Source organism: Hipposideros armiger, unplaced genomic scaffold (assembly GCF_001890085.2).
Source record: "Hipposideros armiger isolate ML-2016 unplaced genomic scaffold, ASM189008v1 scaffold_23, whole genome shotgun sequence".
NCBI classification, from domain to species: domain Eukaryota; kingdom Metazoa; phylum Chordata; class Mammalia; order Chiroptera; family Hipposideridae; genus Hipposideros; species Hipposideros armiger.
Window position 1 is genome coordinate 7,158,054 of NW_017731373.1, and position 23,049 is coordinate 7,181,102.

General features: G+C 35.4%; 1 protein-coding gene across 13 annotated transcripts in view; it reads left to right on the top strand.

Annotated features, from left to right (window-relative positions):
- Positions 1–23,049, top strand: part of ABI2 (abl interactor 2) — a 107,610-nt gene that overhangs the window by 74,314 nt on the left and 10,247 nt on the right. For 5 of the 13 annotated variants that reach the window (XM_019635659.1, XM_019635662.1, XM_019635656.1 and 2 more), the window contains 5 exons: positions 714–838; positions 1,882–2,064; positions 6,337–6,495; positions 14,413–14,499; positions 18,290–18,463. In XM_019635659.1, coding sequence (XP_019491204.1) covers positions 714–838; positions 1,882–2,064; positions 6,337–6,495; positions 14,413–14,499; positions 18,290–18,463 — 728 coding nt within the window. The remainder of the gene's footprint in view (positions 1–713; positions 839–1,881; positions 2,065–6,336; positions 6,496–14,412; positions 14,500–18,289; positions 18,464–23,049) is intronic. The other 8 variants (XM_019635667.1, XM_019635660.1, XM_019635661.1 and 5 more) reach the window with 4 other exon arrangements.

A 23,049-nucleotide genomic window follows, 5' to 3' on the forward strand; every position in this document is an offset into this window, starting at 1 on the left:
TACCTCAGCGCAAAATACGATGGTCATAGTACCATAATTTGTTCAGAAAACTTCAGTTACATCTCTCTCATTTTCCAAGCACTAAGTTCTTTACCTCACTCTACTCTCCCAAACCTCATCTGATTCTACCTCTCTCTCCTCATGTTCTGATGAAATTTTGAGCAGTCAGAAAGTTGAAATGACAAAAAAAAAAAAAAAAATCAGTGCAAACTTCTCTACAAAATTACTAGTTATAGTTGACCTAAAAAAAAAAAGCTATGGGAAATTTCAAGTTGTTTTTTGGTGGAACTTTACAGATGAAAAACCATATACAATAAAACATGGCAGAGTATGTCAAGATAACATTACAAATAAGATTAAATAATCTGTTTAGGAAAACTATGTTTTTATTATAAGTTTCTTCACACAGGCATTAAGGTGGAGTAAAAGAAAGTAATATTTTTATGTGTTGAGCCCTATCATTTATCACTTATATTTATGGAGAATTTTTTTTCTTATTTCTTTCTCATTTCCTTTAATTCATGCTTATTAAAAGGTGATCAAAACAAGTTTCTTGAACTCATCTGTTTCCTTTACTTTTTAAGAAATTCATATTTTAAGTGGAAGGCTTGTGAATTTATTATGGCTATATTCATTACAGAAAGTTTTGGGACATGCTGGTGATATCTTCCTGTATATAAACGCTCTTGTTTTGGTGGCTCTTATTTCTTTAGCAGCAGTGGGAGTAGTGGAGGAAGCCACCCAAGTAGTCGGAGCAGCAGTCGGGAGAACAGCGGAAGTGGGAGTGTGGGAGTTCCCATTGCTGTTCCCACTCCCTCCCCTCCCAGTGTCTTTCCAGGTAAAACATGAATGGTGCTTCATCGTCACTTATCCTTTCTGAATTTGAATTCAATTTGTGATTTAATTCCAGTGGGCTTTCTTACATAATAATCATGGTTTATTATTCCTAATTTAGGACTCCATAAATGTTGGGACATCTTTATGCATTTGTTAGTTTTAACCAAGTGATTTGTAACTATGCTCACACACACCCCCTTTTTGGTTTTATGTCTTTGGTGCTGTAGCTCAGTTGGTGCTTTTCAGGTATCACATGGGTATCAGTTAAATGTTTAATTCCAGCTAGTATTATGACAGTGCATGCTTTCGGACACAGTGGGGACTCAGTGTGAGAGTCACATTTGTAACAAAGGTTTGGACAAGTATCAAAGTAGTTTTGACAGTTAAATTTAGTGGACTTGTTGGAACTTGATAGTCTCCTAAATGCTACTTCTTTCCTCTGAAATAGAAAAATGTGCTTATTTAATCTGAGGAAACCAAAGTTAAAATTTAGTTTTAAAAGCATGATACAGAAAACATAGGTTAGAATATTACATATTTAATTTACTTGTCTATTAACAATATATAATACCTTTTCAAAAATCATGAAAAAGAGATTTGTGTTTTTCTGAGTGCTTTGTTTACATGATATTTATGTCTGGAGTATGTTTATTTTCTGATTTGTGTAATTCAGAATGGAATGCTGTTGTTTTCCTAGTGTATTTATGTTTAGTTTTGTATACTAGTTAACAGAATGTTATGCTAAAGATTACAATATAAAGGGAGCACTTTTCTTCTAGAGTAGTGGCTGTCATGTAAAAAGGAATGCTTGTTTTTAATGAATTTAAAAATCTGTACATTACCCTAGCATCTTGAATTATTTACTGCAAACCTAATAATCCTTTAACATAAGCTTCATTCTTTCTCTCTCTTTTTTTTTTAACACTCTCTCCTTTGGTTGGTGTTGAGCATTGAATATCTAGCATTAAGTTCTCTAATGCCTTTTCTAATCCTGCCTAAGGGACTGCCTCATTAATGCTGCCTCTTACTCCTCTTCCCCCTCAGCCCCTGCTGGCTCTGCTGGTACTCCTCCCCTTCCTGCTACTTCCGCCTCTGCCCCCGCCCCTCTTGTTCCTGCTTCTGTCCCTTCCTCCACTGCCCCAGACGCCGCTGCTGGGGGTGCCCAGACCCTTGCTGATGGCTTCACTTCTCCAACTCCCCCTGTTGTTTCTTCCACCCCCTCTACAGGTGAGTATTGGCTTATTCCTTGGCAAGCAAATCCAATCATCTGGCTCTTCTCTTACCTGGAACTCTGGCTTTATGATTTTTGTTTGTGTGTGTATGTATGTATGTATGCGTGTGTGTGTGTAACGAATGTACTAACTAGAAAATAGCATGTGACCAAAAAGTAGAGTATTCTGAGGAAATCAGGGTAAAGTTTCTTACACTTTTTTCTAATAGAGTAGCATAAATATACATATTTTTTATTGCTTGAATTTCGTTTAGTAGAGATTTGTGAATTTAGTATGGAGCTGTCTTCTGTACAGTTTTGAAAAGTTGTCATTAGATATTGCTTATTGCAAGTTTCATTAACAAAAAGTACATGCCAATGATTCTAAGGTACATTTTATTGGAAATATTTGATATTACAGTTTGAAAGTCTCTATAAGTCTATTATAACAGAACCTATTGCTTATTATAGAGCAGCATTGGAAACATACAGACAATGGGCTTTTTAAGAATTTCAGGTTCATTTATGTGTTACTTAAGGTTGACTGGTGTTTTAGTGTTTTAAAATTGCAACCTAAAATCTGTTTTATGATGGGGAAGTGAAAAGGGCCCAATTGTTACAACATATATTTGCAAAGTTAATAGTGATGCTGGTTAGTAAATAAGTTCTTATTTGGACACACATCACAGTAGCTTGCCAAATACTTTTATAGAGCTCTGCTGCTATAAACAGATGTTTAAATGTTTTAAAAGACACTTTGAGTTTTGGATGGTGTTTTGTGGGATAGCTTCTATAATAGCACTTTTAAAGAAAAGCTTTCTACAGTAGGTAAGTGTAACATGGGCTGTTCTTTGACCTATGTACAGCTCTGTTATGCCAGACTGGCTAGTTAAATATAGGAATCTTGTTATGCTTCTGCATTAATACATCTTGAAATTGGTTGTAGTCTCAGAAGGGACAAATCACCCCCCTGAGAGTCAATTTTTATAATTTAATAACAGGTATTGGTTCATAGTCTGCACTGAATAAACATTTGTTGGATGAGTGGATAATTATAGTTCTGTATTATAATAGTTCTGTATTAAACAAAAAGCAAGGAAGTAAGTGCCTCAATAACAATTTATATGAATATAATTTTTTATACAGTGTCCTTGAGTCACCAAGTACTTTTTTATTTTTATTAATGTATAATTTATATACAGTAAAAGTTACCCTTTTTTAGTGTGTATGTCTGTGATTTTTTGAAATATATTCAGTGATGTAACCACAACTACAATCAATATTTAGAACAGTCCTATCATCCCCAAATTTCCTCCATGCCCCCTTTGTAGTCAGCCCTTCCCTTTCACTGCAAGCCACTAGCAACCACTTGATGTTTTTGGTCTCCAAAATTTTGACTTTTTAGGAATATCATGTAAATGGAAGCATGTGGTATATAGCCCTTTGGTCTGGCTTTTTGGCTCAAAGCATTTGAGATTTATCAGTGTTACATGTTTCATTATTTTATTCCTTTTTATTACTGAGTAATGTTCTACTGTATGGATATGTACAATTTCTTTATCCCTTTCCCAGTTGGAGGGACATTTGGATATTTCCAGTTTGGGGTGATTATGAATAAAATTGCCATAAACATTTACACACAGACTTGTGTGAGCGTAGGTTTTCATTTCATTTGGGTAAATACCTAGGAAGAAGGATTGCTGTGTAGTATGGTAAGTTTAACTGTCAAATTGTTTTCCCAAGTGGCTGTACAGTTTTGCACCCCACCAGCAGTGTATGAGACTTCCAGTTGCTGTGCATACTTGTTAGCACTTGGCATTGTCAGTTGATTTTTTTAAACTTTAGCCATTCTAATAGGTTTGTAATGTAGTTCTGATTTGCATTTCCCTAATGACTAATGATGTAGGACATCTTTTCATATGCTTCTTTGCCATCTGTTTATCTTTGGGAAAATGTTCAAACATTTCTCCTCTCCCTTTAAAAAGGATTGTTTTTCTTACATTGAGTTCTTTTATATTTTGAATACAAGTCCTTTGCAAATATTTTCTTCCATTTTGTGACATCATCTCATTCTCTTAATGGTGTCTTTCAAAGAACAGAAGTTCTTCATTGTGATTAAATCTAGTTCATTAATTTTATGTTTTTTTGTGAGTTGTGCTTTTGGTGTCATATTTACTGACTCCTTACTTTACATAAGGTTTTAAAGATTTTATCTTGTTTTCTTCTAAAAGTTTTTCATTATAGGTTTTATAGTTAGGTCTATGGTAATTAAACTGTAGTTTTATTTATTTTTAAGTGAATAGTGTTACCTTTTTTTAAGTTAGTTTCAGGTGTACAAAGCAACGTAATAGATAGACATTTACCCCCCTCACAAAGTGACAACCCCCTCCCCCAATCTGCTACCCCCCTGACATCTTAAATAGCTGTTACGATACCATTGACTATCTTTCCTATGCTGTACTCCACATCCTGTGACTGTGTGTGTGTGTGTGTGTGTGTGTGTGTGTGTGTGTCTCTTTTAATTATAGTTTACAGTCAGTATTGTTCTACTTCAGCTTCAGGTGTATAGCGCATTGGTCAGGCATCAACACAGACTATGAAGTGATCCCCCTGATAAGTCCAGTGCTCATCTGGCACCCTACATAATCTTTAGAACATTATTGATTATATTTCCCATATTGTATTTCATATTCCTGTGACTATGTTGTGACTACCAGTTTGCAGTTTCTGATCGCTTCACCTTCTACCCCATTCCCACCCCCAATTTTATTTTGTTTGATTTTCAACCCAAAGCAAAGTAAATGCCTTATTAGTATTATACATAGTCTCTTTTATGTAGTGTCTCTGAATCACTGAAGACTTACCACATGTGGGATTTTAGATTGGATCTAACTATATAAAATTCATAATGGTGTTATCAGATGTTTTTAATTTGATGATCCTAGGTTTGTATTGGTGTGTTAGAGATTAATTACTAAAATGGCAATAATGTATTTGTATCTGGTGATTCAAATGACAAAATGTACCTTTTAAATAATAGTTTATTAGTTTATACGTTTTTATAATTTTTATCATGGTTACAGAGACTTGACAGTGGATTTTGTTTAAACTTGAATACTCAAGATTTTTATACAACTGAATTGATTTTTAAATTTTGATACTGTCATATATAAGAAGATTAAATGGTATAGCAGAAAAGTAGTTTTTACTTTCTTTTCTCCTCTCCTCCTCCCTTCCTTCCTCCCTTGCCCTTTCTCCTTTCTTTTTCCTTCCCTTCTTCTTTCTCTTCCCCTTCTCTCCTTCCCTCACCCTTTCTTCCCCTGACACTTCTCTTCCTTGCTTCTCTTCTCTCCCTCTCTCTCCTCCCCCTTTCCTCTCTTGCCTTCTAGAGTGATGTCTCAGGATGATTTAATGCTTTGTGTGTCTGTAACATTAGGCCTTCAGCTGAGTGATTTTAAGGGGGAGTGGAATCAAGATAAAATTTAGGAACTGGATTGTTAGGAAATTAATAGATTAGGAAAGAGTGTCTTCATTTGGCATTAGCTATTGAAGTACCCTCAAAAAACAAAATACAGTGAGATTGCTGATAAATATGTATAAGTTCATATTAAAAATGAAATATATTTTGATTCACTTTTTGTTTCTTAGGTTTTTTTATAATTGTAAGTTTCTTAAACTAATTTTAAGACAAAATTTAGTTTTAGACATGGATATCTTTCCTTGAATAAAGATGTGTTTGATTTGGAATTATGTAACTTGACCTTTTGTTGGAAATATTTTATGTTTTCCTTTCATTGCTTTGGAACCTTAAATTTACTATTATTATTATTATTATTATTATTATTATTATTATTATTTTGTAATAAGACTGTGTGTCAAATATATTTTTTTTCTTTCCCAATGTCATTATTATCTTATTGAGTTTAGTTTTCAGTGTTTAGTGGATGTGTTTTTTGTGGGGGGAGAGAGAGCCATAAATTTTAATTGTGATGAATTTGAAATCCTATCAAATTATTAATATAATAAAATCATATTAATTTTTAATCTATTTAGATATAGCTCTTCCAAACCTAATCATAATTTTATTTGTCTGTTTTGCTGCTTTTGCACTCATATAATGTCAGCTGAGCAATAACTGTCGCCTTGCATTATATTTGTCAGATAACTAAATTTGCTCAACATTGTTATTTTGAATATTCTTATTAAGATGTGCACATTATATCTAAAGTATTGCATTGTCTGATACAATTTTCTTTTAATGACAAATTCGTGTTCTGTTCCTTTCCCAGGTCATCCTGTTCAGTTCTACAGCATGAATAGACCTGCCACTCGCCATACTCCCCCAACAATAGGGGGCTCGTTGCCCTATAGACGCCCCCCTTCCATAACTTCACAAACAAGCCTTCAGAATCAGATGAACGGAGGACCTTTTTATAGCCAGAATCCAGGTTAGATATTCTTTTGCATTCTATGGAATATATCTGATTAACAACCATTAATTACAAATGATTACATGATAGGTGGTTAGTACTGTTTTTTGAATGAATGGAGGTTGCTAATACTGTGTTTTCCAGTTCTTTTTCTTTTTTTAAAAAATCAATACATGGTTTCCATATAAAGTTTGTAGAACTTAATTTTTTTGAATTAAGAATCTTTTTGAATGTAGTAGTGATTATTTGCTTTTAAAAATAATATTGTGATAAACAGTATTTCCTGTCTATTTAATCAGATATCCTTGCTCTGTGAGTAGCAAATAATGAAAATTGAGTGTACATGGACAGAGTTGATAAGTTGCATAGTAAAAGGGCAGTGACATTTTGGAAGCTACTTTGTGTTAATATAGTCATACTGTCTTATTCAATTCTCATACCAAACCTATTATGGGAAAACTGGGAGTTGGACAGATTGATCCAGATGTAACAGTCATCTTTCAGCTGCATCATGCATACAGAAAACAATCTGGCACATATTTTATACTATATGTAATCATTATTTTTGCCTCTTCCCCAGAGAGGGTAAGAGTAACTCTTAGACTCGATGACTATTGTGGACATGATATGTCAACTTACTGTGTTTTTCTGAATTTTTGTCAAAAGGTTTAGTATGCCTGTGTGTGATCATGTTTAATAAAGGGGATAGCCAATTCCATCTTTGATTAAACCCTGAATTTTATGGAGCTGAAATCCGTCTACTACAGCTAGTACCTTTTGGTGAAAACTTGTTATATTCTTTGGAGTTGTGCAGAAGAAATTTGATCCTCCTGCATAAATGCAGTTTAAAGAATGTTTTTATATTTATTACCTCATTTGATTCTTATAATCATGTATTTTACAGGTGAGGAAACTGAGGCTGAGTTGATGGTCAAGTTAGGATTTGAACTTAGGTCTTCTGACTTTTAATTCCCTGTTCTTTTTATTGTACTGTCCTTTCTACCTTCAGATTTTGAAAAATCTTTCTGTTACTCTCCCAAGTCTTCTCTTTTTTTTGAAGAGGAGGATGCCCACATTGTAATGTAAAGTTGTCAGTCTTTTATACAATTTTATCCTGGAAATAGTGCTCAGTAACTATTTGTTGAAGGTGGAATGAGTCCCTTGTTCTTTTATTCAAACCCCTTCACTGTTTTTGGTCCCTCTTATAAATTAAATGCCATATTTATAGTCTAACCAGTGCACACTGTAGTGTGATTACCAACTGCCTTACTTGAAATATACTTAACTGCTGTCTTTGATCACACTTAGTGATTTTGGCTGTGTCATTGTTTTTTACTCATTTTGAGCTTAATTTTGAAAATCTGCCTGTCTTTTTCATGCATTCTCTTTTAAGTCATGTGTTCCAAATCTATATTTGTATAGGATCTGTTTTGTTCAAAAAGGCATTTTTTATTTTTAAATTTTAGTTTGGTTGATATGGGTTGTTTTCTAGTTCTCTGTAAGTAGGCTCTCTCTCTGGCCCTCTTGGAAGTCTAGACAATTACTGCTTTGAGCCCTATGCCCTTCCTTCCTTCCTTGCAAAGAGTTTTGAAAGAATGATGTCAGTCCAAGATGGGCTGGTTCTGTAATGAAGCTGAGAGATGCTTCACTGTTACAGCTTGGGACCAACTGTACATAATATATAGAAAGTATACACAAGGATATTTTGTGCTGTGTACATATACAAAGACCAAATATTTGTCTTATGAGAACCCTGTTGTTGGGAATTATGAAGGCTGTTTAAGCACATATTTAAGTGTGTTTTAAATACCTATTTCAACACTTCTTTCTTTGTAAATCTGATTTTAACATACTTGAAAGTATATGTTAAAGTAGAAAAATAGTCTACTCTATGGCATGATTTTAATGAAATTATTTTTCATGCTTATGTAAGTAAAGTGAATTGAGACTGTTGAACCTTCAGCATAAGGTTTGAGACAGTTTTGTTTTGTTTTGTTTTTCTCTGTACTCTTCTGTTAAGTTCTGCCTGTCTTCATGGATTTGGTAACTGTTTAAAAAGAGTAACTACAGCTTTGTTAGTTGATTAGTCAGAGTGCTTTTTCTAAACTAAAAAAAAAAGGCTTTTTACTAAATCATATTCTTTGAAAAGCTTTCTTTGCAAGACTTAATGCCTTGCAAACCAGTGTTTTAAGACTATTAGATGCTCCCTTATTTTGTTTTTTTTAGAGTATTATATGTGTCTTGTACTCCACTGGTCTTACAGTGGTCCTTGTTTTTTCATATTTAAAATGAGAATATTTGTTGTGATTTCTCAAGTAGCTAATAACCCAATTTAATGAAATGGTCCCAGATGTGTGTTTTATGAGTATATTTTTTGCAGTTTGAGGCTTGACATGGATGTGTGCTTCTGAAGAAGTGAGCTTACAGGCTGGGATTCATGTGAATGTAATTCAGTGGGGTTTTCTGTGAGATGGAAATCTAGCAGCACTGTTATTGTATTTAATTTGAGTTTAAAAGGGCATTATAACACAGGAATTAAAATATGGAACACCCAGTGTCTAGTGCCAAGTCCTAGGAGCACAATATTGTTTTTCTAATGAGATTATTTCAGAAACAAGTTAATGAGAGGAACACTTTGATTAGACATAACTTGAAACCCCTTTGGTTCTCGCTATTTCTTAATCTTAATCCAGACAAAGAAATAGGTACACTAATTTATTGTTCATCTTGTCAGCAGCAAGAAGGGCCATTGAAACAAATAGGGCTAATCACAAGTTAACAGTTTTTACTTCAAATATAAATATGAAGCACTTTAGTGGTAAAGAAGAATATATGTACTCATATATTTATCTTTATATTTATATAAAATGTATTTGTACATGTGCATTTACATACATAAACCTAGTTTGGTAAGCATCTTAATTCAGACTGCTGTAAAAAAGTACCATAAGCTGGGTGGCTTATAAACCTCAGAAATTCATTTCTCACAGCTCTGGAGGCTGGAAGTCAGAGATCAAGGTGCTAACATGGTTGATTTCTGGTGAGGACCCTCTTCTGGGTTGCAGACTGCCGACTTTATGTTGTATCCTCACATGTTAGAAGAAGAGAGCGCTCTCCAGGGTCCCTTTTATAAGGGCACTAATTCCATTCATGAGGCCTCCACCCTTGTGACCTAATCACCCCAAAGGCCCTGCCTCCTTATGCCATCACACTGGGGGGTTAGGGTTTCAACATAGGAATCTGGGGGGAGAGGACAGTAACATTTAGTCCATAATAATAAGGACTCAGTAATATGGTATTTAACTACTAAGGCGTTTGGTAGAAGATAATCCTACATTTTACTGCTCATATTTTCTTACAACAAAAAATTTTTTAAAAACCTCTAATTCATAAAGTGGAATGTTGATTCCAGTAAATGTGACTGTATATAGTTATATGAGATAGAGGAATTTCTGAATGAGTGTGGTGTTTACACTGGGAAGATGTCATGCTTTAATCCCTGACTTATTAAAAGCAACTAAAACAAAAACAAAAACAAAAAACGGAAAAATCAATTACGGATTGTGATGATGCAAAACAGAAGCCATAACAAATTAAAATTATACGAGTAGTTAAGTTACAGAATTATCATAAATCTCCGGAAGAATACAGATGTAGTGGGGCTTTAGCAAAGTATAAATAAAGAGCAAAAGCAAGAAGCTGTTTTTAAATCCTCATTTTAGGCATTCTTTATGGTTTGTTAGAGAATGTTTAGGGAGAACAAAAAAAGCAAGAAAGCAACAGAAAAGTATATTTTCAGATGGCCAAGTAAACCAAATAGACCCTTTGTACTGATGATTAAATACCACTTATATTTTTAAACTGTATGTCTTAATTTGCTACTTTTTCTTGGCATAACAGTAAAATGTGATTTTTTTTTTTTACTTGAAGAGGAGTGACAAAAATAATACAGTTCTTTTAACCTTTCTGAGACTACAGGACTGATAGTTATTTGATAACTATATTCTTTTCCATAAGAAAAGCCCCCCTTACTGAGTATAATTAGCTAAGTTCACTTTTAAATACTCCTTGTTCTGAGTTTCTATCCATGTTAGAAAATATTTCACTCTCAAAGTAAATTGCTTAAATCATTTCCTGCACTGCAATGTAAAAAATAAGCAACTAAACTTGAATGGGCTATAAATTATATGTGGTCTCTAAAAGTGATATTCTGTAATGGTTTTAGAAGTAGTATTAAAGTGTTTATTTTATCTATTTTACTCAGTATTTATAAAGCTGTAAAAATAAGATGTGAAAGCTTATTTTTTTCAAAACTCTTTGAATTGGATATTTTAAAACACTAAGCCTCAAACATTATGCTCCAAAGGATTTTACGAGATCGGACAATTAAGTTTATGAACTCATCCTAGAAAAAGTGCTACATACCTCATTGCTGAATATCACTACGGTCACCTTTGAAGTACTCCCCTTGGGAAGCTATGCACCGACACCAGTGCCTAGTCCACCCTTCAAAGTGATTTTGGAACTCTTTTTCTGGAATGGCCATCAGAGCTGTTGTCGTATTATTACCCTTAATGTCCTGAATGTCATCAAAATGTCTTCTTTTCAATATTTCCTTTATCTTTGGGTAAAGAAAGAAGTCATTTGGGGGCCAGATCAGGTGAGTAGGGAGGGTGATTCCAGTGCAATTATTTGTTTAGTGGCTAAAAACTCCCTCACAGACAGTGCCTTGTGAACTAGTGCATTATCGTGATGGAAGAACCATGAACTGTTGGTGAAAAGTTCAGGTTGTCTAACTTTTTCACACAGCCTTTTCAGCACTTCCAAATAGTAAACTTGTTTAACTGTCCGTCCAGTTGGTACAAATTCATAATGAATAATCTCTCTGATATGGTTGCAACAAGTTTGCGAACTTAATTGGCAAATGTCGTATAAATAGCCAGTAGGGTCATGCTTAGGAAGAACGTGTATTTCATCAGCACAGATGCATCTTCTAAGTTTGGTATGTTTGCACAGCCTTTTACTGTTTATGCATCTACATGTTGCTATGTGCACAGAAGCTGTCCGTCTTAGAGCTGTTCTACAAATACTTAAGATCTCTGTAAACTCTAGTCACTTGGTCAGCCTGTGTTCACGTTAACTTCATTATTGTGTATTGCGAACATAATATTATGGAATCTAAGTTTAAAGATCTTTTGATGGTTATATGGAAAGGATCTTGTTATATGAGGAATCATCTTAAGCTAAATGGAATGAAAACAAGTTTATAGTTACTTTCTGTTCTTGCCTGTTCATGAGATGCTAAGACTAAAACTGAATATTGCAAACAAATGTTCGTATCAAAATCCTGCTTAAATTCTTCTAGGGGAGTTTGTTTTTAAGCTCAACTCTAAGGAAGATAAATCTAGTCTAAAGTAGGATGTACTAGTTCAAGGAGTTCTGGTCAGATGAATTCTTACATGGTCCAGAAGGAAAATGCTGTGGTTAATTCAGGTAGAATTTGGACCATCATATAAAATGTTTGCCCTGGGCAAAAAAAGTAGAATTTGGGGCAACCTTTGTAAACTCCAGTTGGAACCGAATTTTTAACATGCCCTGGACTGGCATTGAAAAAAATCTGACTTGTTTTGTTATAAAATAATTCTGTTTAAGGAAGATTTAGGATTGCTGTTGATGGACTTCTTAAAACCACTGTGGTTTCATATTTTCACTTAGAACTAGAAAAGAAATAAAACATGCTCATCTTAAAAATAATAAACTCAACATATCTACAAAATAAGTACCTAATCATTCATTTTTTGGAGTACCAGAGGCCTTTTTTTTTTTTTTTGGATGAGACACAATGACTGAAGTGTGAAACTTCCTTCTTTTCTGTTACAGGGGCGATTGGGATGGGTGCTAACAGCAAGGAAGTTTTTATTTCATTTGATAAAAACGAACATACACGGAATCGCCACTTTTGTAGTGCTATTGCTACTTGCTGCTGTTTCTCACTTTTATATGCTCTGTCTCTGCCACCTTCTGTTAACTGTGTCTGCTTCTTACCCCAGTCTGGGAAGCAGGGTATTATGAACATATCAACAGTTATTCCAAGCCTCTGAGGGTAGGGACAGACATACCACTGAGGGATTTACTACCAAGAAGTAGGACTTTAAGAAAAATCCTAACCAAAAGGTTAGGATTTTTTGAAGAAAGGTACCAATTTCTAGGGTTATACTACTACTCTGTCCCTTAAATCTAGATATTCTTCAGGATTATCTGATTAACTCTTGTCTACACATTATGTATGTTCTCCGTGCATTTACCCACAGCACAACTGTTAGCTCTCCTGATCACTACGAGCTCTGTACCTCTCATTTTTCTCACAAACTCAACCCAAACTTGCGATTTGCCTCCCACGTTTATGCCTAAGTCACTTTCCTACATCCTGTTTATCATATTATCTCCCCCTGCCCTGCCTGCTCCCCAGCCTGTCTCCCTATACCGCCTACCAAGGTTAATGTGGTCCATGGCACCTCTACCTTCATTGTCCTAAAGGCTGAAAATGCAAGAGTCATCTAACTGTTGCTCTCCTTCCTGTACCAGCTAAATCCTTAGTAACCACGTACTCTATTCCCAGGTACTAAGGTCTCTCCTTTGTTTCTACTGCCTTGATTTTTTTTGTGCCAGGCCCTGGGTTAGGCTTTCTGCACAAAATTTTTTTTTTTTTTTAAATATTTGCAATCATTGTGTAAAGTAGGTTGCATTATCTCTTTTTTCATATTACATTTATGGATTAGGCACAAAGAAGTTAATTAACTTGCTGTTCCAACATCATCAAGGAAACAGTGAATCAGGTTTTTTAATGCTGGGTGACTTTAAAAGTCCAATCCCTTTCTACAAAGTACTCTTTCACCTAACCTATAAGGTTCTACCCTATTTCATATCAACCCACTCACCTTTCTGGGTTTTCTACTTTCTTTCTGGGGTATATTATGCTAGATATATGGAAACATTTCCGGTCCTGTGAGCTGGTCACCTCTAAGCCTCTGCCCTCACTTGGTTCTCATTTTGTCTTTGTCAACCCTTGTCTGCTTGTTGAACTTCTTTGTTCAAGTACCTGCTCAGAGGTAATTTCTTTGTAGCTTTCCTTACTACTGCCACTGCTCCTGCCCCCACTGCTCCTACCACCATCACACCACACACACACACTGAGCATTTGTTGAAGGCTCATTAGTACTAAGCACTGTACCAGGTGTTTGAAAGTTTGAAATAGAGGGAAAGACATCTTGGGGAGGTGAGAATGATTGGAATGAGGCCTGCATTTTTCTGCAGGGTTAGGGAGAAAATGTACCCATTGGAGCAGGTGGTATGAATTGGGATTACGAAAAATTGTAATGACATAGACCTGACTCTCAAAGAATGGTTTTGATATTGGTCTCCTAGCAGAGTGCTTGCCACTTAATTAGGAAGTCAGTAAATATTTACTTAATTAATCACTGAAGAACCAATTAATTTACCTATTAATGAAGTAAGTTTAAATTTAGGATGTTGGGATGTAATGGTTTTTTTCTCTTGTATTGACAAACATTTAAACTTGTAACCATCAAGGTAAAATCCAGAAAACCAAATTATTCATAGTAATCTGCAGAAATTCTTTCCTTGAGAAGACATGTTGTTATCAATATAAGATCAATTTGTCGTTATATATTAGAGTAGATCTGTATATGATAAATGCTTCCTGTTGTAATTTTTTAAAACTTCCTTAAAATTCCCCTAATACTTTGTTTTGTGTGTTAATAAATTACCCTTCAAAAGAGGATCCTTAATATATCTTTATAAAATGTTTGTGCATAGTGGTTTCCCTCCTTATATGTTCGTTTTATTGTATTATCCTTTCCTTTTATTGTAACTCGCCCTTACCCCTTATCCTCCACACCTTTTTTGTTTTTACAGTATCTCTTGCTCCTCCTCCTCCCTCCATCCTACAGGTAACTCCTCAGTTACCTTTAATGGGATTTGTGGCCAGAGTTCAAGAAAATAGTAAGTTTATGTCTTCTTTATGCTGTAGATCAGATTATGGACATAAAATGTCATTTTATATGATTGGCTAAATAGTCATTCCTTCACCGATACTTCAGATATTTGAATATTGTGGACAAGTCACTGTATGAGCAGCTAGTAGGGATGATAAAATAATTAGGATGAAATTCTCTATTTTCAAATAAGTTCAAATCAGGTAGTGAAGAGAAGACAAATATAAAATAATGCACATGTAAGAAAAGAAAGATCACATCTGAGGAGATGCTGTTTGATCACCAGATAGCCCATGTTTTTCTTTGGAATTCTCAAACAAGTGGTAGTCTATTTTCCTACCACTGGAGTTTTTGGGTTTGCGGCTGGCCTGAGAATCTTTCTCTGGTCCTGTGATTCCAGGTATAGAAATGGCCATGCCATGGTAGGTCCTAGGGGACTAAATTGCCAGTCTGTTTCCCAGGAGGCCTCATAGATTGGCAATGAATTCACATTGGCCTGTGGTCTAGTGTTGAGTCATGCAAGCTCAGATAACTAATTTTATTGACATGTCGAGACTTCTAGGGAAGGATTAAGGAAGCTCAGGAGATTGATGTTCATAAAACAGGAGGCCTATATCAACATGCAGTGGGGAATTGTTACAGAGACCAGTAGATGAATTTTCTTGTGAGCAGTCTGCAGAGGAACCACGTCATAATCAAATGTTGCATGATGGGCATTAACTCTGAACAGGGGCATTACGTTAATGAGAGATTTAATGTCATTAGGCTGCAGTAGCCCAATGTATGCATCTCAAAACAGGCATGTCCTCACTAGTGGGATAGAAACATTAATATTTGCACATTGTTGCTTGGGACTCTTGCTCCTTTGAAGATGGGCATTGCCAATACTAGAATGTAAGCTCTGTGAGAGCAGGGATTTTTGCCTGTTTTGTTCATGGGCTGTTTCCCCAGCACTTAGAAAAGTACCTTTCACATAGCAGACACGTTTAGTCCCTCCTTTTTTGTGCTTCCCTAGCTGACTGAATGTCCCCTTTTTATCAATACATTTCTTTCTTGTTTTAACTGGTTATAATCCAGTCTCACTGTACTGAGGGTTCAGTGTCTTTTAGGTGCCTTTGCATCTCTATTTGCTAATTTCTGAAAATAACCTGTGTTACTTCTGTCTATTGGAGGGTATCCCATGGGCACCTCCAATGTTACCACAGTGTGACTGCCTTTTGGGATATCTTTTCTTATTTCTTTTCACAGTCATGTACATGTCTCATCTACAAAATGTATAAAAATAAGAAATGTTGTGTATGAGGTGTGCTGTGACTGATTTTACAGACATAGCAGGACTTATACATTCAAATGAATGTTGTCCTCTGCAAAACATTCACCTTGAAAAGATACATACTTATCTTTTGGGATTATCTTCATAGCTTTCAGATACATTATTTTGAAGACACTCAGTGGTAGCTGATAATCACTTTGTATTAAGTTTGATGTTTGGAAGCAGTCAAAATATTTGGAGCCAGTTATACTGTGCTAAACAGTGTGTATGATCCTGTTCTTCTTAAATCCCTTCTATGGCTTCCCATTGCTCTTTGGATAGAGTTCAAGCTGCTGCAGGGCCCTTCCTGCTGAGTCCTCTTCAGCTTCCTCATGCCTCTTTCTGCTGAACTTGGATCAGTTCTTTGAAGGGTTCCTGCTTTCTTACCTTTGTATTTGTTTTTTTCTTTACTTCTGCCATGAAATATCAACCCCCACTCCATCCCATCCCCTGGCCATTAACTGTTACTCATCCTTCAGGTGTCAGGAAGCCTTTCCTGACCATGTAAGAGGTTTGGTCAACTGCTGTTTTTTCCATAATGACACAAAGCACTTACTGCACTTAATTATCAACGAAACTTGCTTGTGCATGTTTTGCCCACTACTCTCGTCCCAGTGCTGAGCATATTACCTAGCCATAGTAGGCTTTCATTTGGTGTTTGCTGAGTGAATAATAATGAGACATTACTATAAAGTTATTGAATTTCTCTCATCCTATAGTATTGTAAGCTTTTACGATAACAAACATTGGAGTCCAAATTCCTGCTCATCCACTTACTTACTGTAGGACTACTTAATTTTGGAAAGCCAGTTTCTGTATCCATAAAATGAGGATTAAAAACACCACCTCCCAAGGTAAAGATTAAATGAAATTACTGTAAAGTGCTAGCTGAATAATTGGAACATTTTAAGTAAAAACTGATAGCTTATATTATTCTTAATAAACTAACTTTTCTTATAACTGGCTCTGAGGCATTTATAAGGTAAAAATGAGCAATGGCAGCATCTTTGAGTAATTTTGTAGCGTAGTTTCTCAAGGTGATTGTTTTGAAAGACAGAGTTCCTTTGGATGTATGTTTTTGTGGAATTGTTTAAAGTCAATCTCTTTACCTTATAAATGTAAATAGGATATATTGTTGATTCTTACCCCAACCATATGTAATTTGTCATAAAGTTTGTTAGAACCATGTATGTTTGTTTATTTTAAAAACCATTAGGAGTAAAATAATTATTTTTAATGAGAAAAGTTTTGAAGTTCATAAAGTAGATAAGTTGATAAAAGTATAGAGGGGCACAGTAGATGAGAAGAACACTGGAACAGCAGAGATGTTGGTCTGGATAATCCTCCCCAAGCATCAGTAATCTTCTGAAATCCATTTGATTCAATCAGTAGGCTTAGATAAAAAATAGAAAATAAACAGGATTGCTCAGAGAATTTCACAGAAACAATACTAGTACCTTAGAAAAGAATTTGTGCTGTTCATTAAAATTGGGCAACTGATAAATATAGCTTTCTTTATTCAGTTTATTTTGTTGAGTTGTGCTCAAACGTGAGCCAAGCGGTTTGAAAGCTTTGAGTTGCTGTGTTTGGAGGTATTTTAGACAGTACTATATGTTGATACCTGAATTGTGGAAGCAGATCTCAATAAGGGGACATTTAAAAAATTTTAAATCACTTTTGGATATTTAGCCTCAAGATATTCTGCATCACAGATTAGTCTGGAATAGTTGAAATTCTGTATGTAAAAAACCCAACCCAAAACAAACCCAATTATTTTCATGGATAAAGTCACCCAAAATTGTTTGTGATTTCTGCCCTGCTAAGTTGACAAGAAGCTACATTAAAAAATTCATTGATTGGGGGCTGGCCGAATGGCTCAGTTGGTTAAGAGCTCGCTCAAGAGTGTGAGCTCTGAGCAACAGCGGTTCGAGTCCAATCCGAGCTGAGCAGCCGCTGAGCTGCCAACAGGTAGCAGGATGGCTCAGCTAAAAAAAAATAAAAATAAAAAAATAAATAAATAAAATAAAATTCATTGAGGAGGGAAAAAAATTCACTGAGAGAAACAAATTATTAAAATTTGACTACTCACTGGACTCAATTTAATTTGTTATAAATTAAATATGGTTATAAATATCCAAATTATTAATATTTGTGATAACCACTCTTTGTTGGATATCATGTAAACCTTGCTTTGAAATGGCAGATTATGTATTAGCATAAACAGGTTCCAGAGGCTCAGTTAATAATAATTATTTCAGCTAACTTTATTTACCATCCATAAGCACTAACCCATGGGGAAGAGAGCAAGGCATGCTTGGATTCTTGGAACATCATATATAGTTGATGGGGAACTTCTCCTGCCCACCCATTTTTTTGAAAGATTATTTTCAAGTCTAGGTTTATATTCCATGAACACAGAAGCTTATATAGGAAATACTAACTTTGCATAATATGTAATTTTGTTATCAGCTCAATACATTCTTAGTTTCAGATACACCACCACCACCACCACCTGTGGAGGAACCAGTCTTTGATGAATCTCCGCCTCCGCCTCCTCCCCCAGAAGATTATGAAGAGGAGGAAGCAGCTGTGGTTGAGTATAGTGATCCTTATGCTGAGGAGGACCCTCCGTGGGCTCCGAGGTCTTATTTGGAAAAGGGTGAGTTTCAGAAGGATATCTGGGGGGATGGGAAGAAACCTCTACATAGAAATGAAATTTACTGGTACTGAAGGGAAGCTTGTTTTGTGTTTTTACTGATAAGGAACCTTTTGCTTATGTTACCTGTATGTTCTTATTCATTTAGTTTATAAGTTCCATGGTTTTGAAAGTCATGCTAGTAAAATTCTGTGACTATTTGGTTTTTTTTATTGATGGTTATGTATTCCTGGTGAACATGCTTTTTATGGATGGTTTCTATAACACAAAAATAAAAAGAGAGTTTTTTTGGAATGCCTCAGGAAGAGGATGATTTTTCCAAATTATTAGTTATTGCTTCCTCCATGGTTTATAAAGCATTCTTTTGTGGCATCTAATACCAGATATTTCCATTTAAGTGGCTCCGTATGAAATTTTCTTCCAAAGAGCAATGGTTTCTTAGTTTCTTTACATAGTAGGATTGGGCATTTCTTTTAGAAAAAAGTTTCTCTAAATATATTAGCTAACCATGACATGGCACTTTTGGGACACAAGCTTTCAAATCTCATCAAGACTACTGAACTCAGAAAAATAATTTGCTGTCTTGAAGGAAATATTCTGTTAAGGAAACTGAAGCTACTAACTCACTGGGTCTCAGAACTGACCCCATATTAGAATTACCTGAGAAACTTATATTAAGAAATGGTGGACTTTCATTTGTGGCCAAGATAGAGCAACAGTAATCAGATTTACCCTCTTTCCTAAAGCAGTTAGGAATCCAGAAAAAAATATAAAAAAATAATGGTTTTCAGGCATTGGACAACAGGCAGTGATGGACTCTGATCCCAGAAAAAGGTAACTCAAACAAGATGAGCCTTTGATTGTCCTGGCTTGTTACCTAGAGGCAGTTTCCAAGCCCAGGAGTGTGAAGTAGAGCCCAAACAGAGCCTGGGGGTCACATTGCATAAAGAAGATAGAGATCAGACTTTAGGAGGCCACAGAGAAGAGGCAGCTATACTGAAACAGAGGATAGAGCTCTGCAAAGCTACACAATCCTCTTGAGTCTCTTGAGTACTGACCTGTACTTGTGTGAAGAAACTATCTGAGACTGGAGAAAGAACAACCAGAAAGGAGTAGGCAGAAAAATGATTGGAAATAACACAGGCCTGGGAATAGTTCATGTTCCCAAACCAGCCAAAGTAGAAAGACCTTGTAATACACAAGGCACTGAGAAGAGGCCTCAAAAGTGTGTCCCATTGGGCCATATTAGTCCTAAAGTTTGCTCTGGACTGACCTAAACAAACTTAAATGCAAAATTTGAAAGCATCCAACTGATTTCAAGTAACTTAACTGAGCTTCAGGACAAAATTCAACACTATTCAAAGGAGTCAACAAAATACACTGCACCAAATGAAGAAGTTAAATAGTTGCTTTTTGCAGATGACATGATTTTTTATATAGAAAACCCTAAAGATTCCACCAAAAAACTATTAGAAACAATAAACGAATACAGTAAATTTTCAGAATACAAAATCAATGTACAAAAATTCATTGCATTCCTATATACTAAGAATGAAATTTTAGAAAAAGAAAATTTCTTTTGTAATTGCAACCAAAAGAATAAAATAACCTAGGAATAAACTTCACAAAGGATGTGAAGGACCTATATACTGAAAACTATAAGACTTTATTAAAAGAAATTAAAGACAAAGAAATGGAAAGATATTCCATGTTCATGGATTGGAAGAATCACCATAATTAAAATGGCTATATTACCCAAAGTAATATACAAATTTAATGCAATCCCCATCAAAATCCCAGTGGCATTTTTTTCAAGAAATAGAACAAAAAAACCATCAGATTTGTATGGAACCACAAAAGACCCTGAATTGCCAAAGCAACCTTAAGAAAAAAGAACAAGGCTGGAGGTATCACACTCCATGACTTCAATTTGTACTACAAACTGATAATAATCAACAGGATGGTACTGGCAGAAAAACAGACACACGGACCAATGGAATAGAATTGAAAACCCAGAAATAAACCCACATATATATGGGCAAATAATTTTTGACAAAGGAACCAAAAACATTCATTGGAGAAAAGAAAGTTCTTCAATAAATGATGCTGGGGAAATTGGAAAGCCATGTGCAAAAGAATGAAACTAGACTGCTATCTGTCACCACCAAAATTAACTCAAAATGGATCAAAGACGTAAACATAAGACCTGAAACAGTAAAATGCATAGAAGAAAGTATAGGTACTAAAATTATGGACCTTGGGTTCAGAAAGGTTTTTGTGAATTTGACCTCAAAGGCAAGGGAAGTTAAAAGCAAAAATAAATGAATGGGACTATATTAAACTAAAAAGCTTCTGCACAGCAAGAGAAACCATCTACAAAACAGAGAGGCAACCAGCTGAGTGGGAGATGATATTTGCGAACAACACCTCCTGTAAGGGGCTAATATCGAAAATATATAAAGAGCTCGTATAACTCAGCTATAAAAAAAAAGCAAACAGTAAATAAATGGACAAAGGACCTGAATAGCCACTTCTCCCAAGAAGACATACAAATGGTCAATAGATATATGAAAACATGCTCAACTTCACTAGCTATTAGGGAAATGCAAATCAAAACCACAATGAGATACCATTTCACACTTGTTAGAATGGTTATTATCAATAAGTAGTAAGTAAGTGTTGGAGAGGCTGTGGAGAAAAAGGGACCCTCATACACTGCTGGTAGGGATGGAAATTGGTACAGCCACTATGGAAAACATTATGGAGGTTCCTTAAAAAATTAAGAATAGAATTACCATATGACCCAGCAATCCCTCCTCTGAGTATTTACCCCAAAATCTGAAAACACTTATCTGTAAAGATATATGTACCCCTGTCTTCATTGCAGCATTATTTACGGTGGCCAAGACGACACAACCAAAGTGTCCTTTGATAGATGATTGGATAAAGAAGATATAGTACATATATACAATGGAATATTACTCAGCCGTAAGAAAAGATGAAATACTAAAAAAAAAAAAAGATGAAATACTGCTATTTGTGACAACATGAATAAATCCTGAGATTATCATGCTAAGTAAAATACATCTGACAGAAAAAGTTGAGAACCATATGACTTCACTCATATGTGGCATATAAAACTAAAGCAACAAATGAATAAGACACAAACAAAAAATCATGGACACACAACAGTTTAGTGGTTACCAGAGGGTAAGCGGGGAGAGCGAGTGGTAGAAGGAGGTAAAGGGGGTCAAATATATGAAGACAGAAGGAAAACTGACCCTGGGTGGTGAGCACATGATGCAGTATGTAGATGATGTATTACAGAAGTGTTCCCTTGAAACCTATATAATTTTACTAACCAATGTCACACCAATAAATAAAGATGAAAAAATCTAGTGCACCAAAAAGTAAGAATCATAGTGCCCAGCATCTAATCACAAGGTGTGTAAAATTACAAGGCATATAAAACGAAAAAATATAACTCATAACTAAAAAAAATTCAGTCAATAGAAACAGACCCAGATGGTGGAATTACCAATACAGGGGCATTATATAGCTATTATAAATGCCACATAATGTTCAAGAAGGTAAAGGAAAACATGAACACGAGAGAAGTGGAATATATATTTTTTTAAAAAGAGAGAAACCCACATAGAATTTCTGGAGGTGAAAAACGCAGTATCTGAACTGACACTTCAGAAGAAAAGATTAGCAGCCTTGATAAGACAATATGCAAAACAAGGCATGGAGAAAAAAAGAAAAACTAAAAACAGAGCAAGAGATGTGGGATAATATCAAATAGTCTTTCTTTTTTTTTTTTAAAGATTTTTATTGGGGGTTGGGATGGGAACAGTGCTGGGGAATTGGGGGAAGGGGAACAGACAAGTTCCTGTCCTTTTGTTCTTCAGTCTAGTTGTGGAGGACGTTGCTTCACTGGCCCAAGTTGGCACCATCATTGCGCTCTTCCCGGGCGAGGCAGATCAGTTGCTGGCTTCTGGATGGCTGCTCACAGCCGCTGCTGGCTACACATGGTAGCCCATGGCAACCTACTGCAGCAAGGGCTGCAGCCTACACAGGCAGCCCAGCTCCAGGTTGAGCTGTTGTTCAGCATCTTAGCTGTAGAGGGCAGTGTCACTGGCCCTCATATGTGGGATCCGAACTGGGGCCCTCTGGCAGCCCAAGCCAGCTCTTAACCATCGCACCACTCGGCCGGCCCTCAAATAGTCTTTATTTGCAGAAGATATGATCTCTATGTAGAAAATCATAAAGAATCTACAAAAAAATTAATAGAACTAAAAAGTGAACTTGGCAAGATTGCAGGCTTGCAAGGTCAATGTAGAAAATTGCATTTTTATATACTAGCAACAAACAAAGATGGAAATTTATAAAACAATAGCTTTTATAATATAAAAATATAAAATACTTAGGGAGGATAAATTTAATGAAATATATGCAAGACCTGTTGATGAAACCTATAAACCATTAAGAGAAATTAAAAGCCTTAAATAGAGAAATATATTATGTTCTTTAATCATTATTGTTAAGAGACCGGTTTTCCCCCAAATTGATCTACAAATTGAATGCAA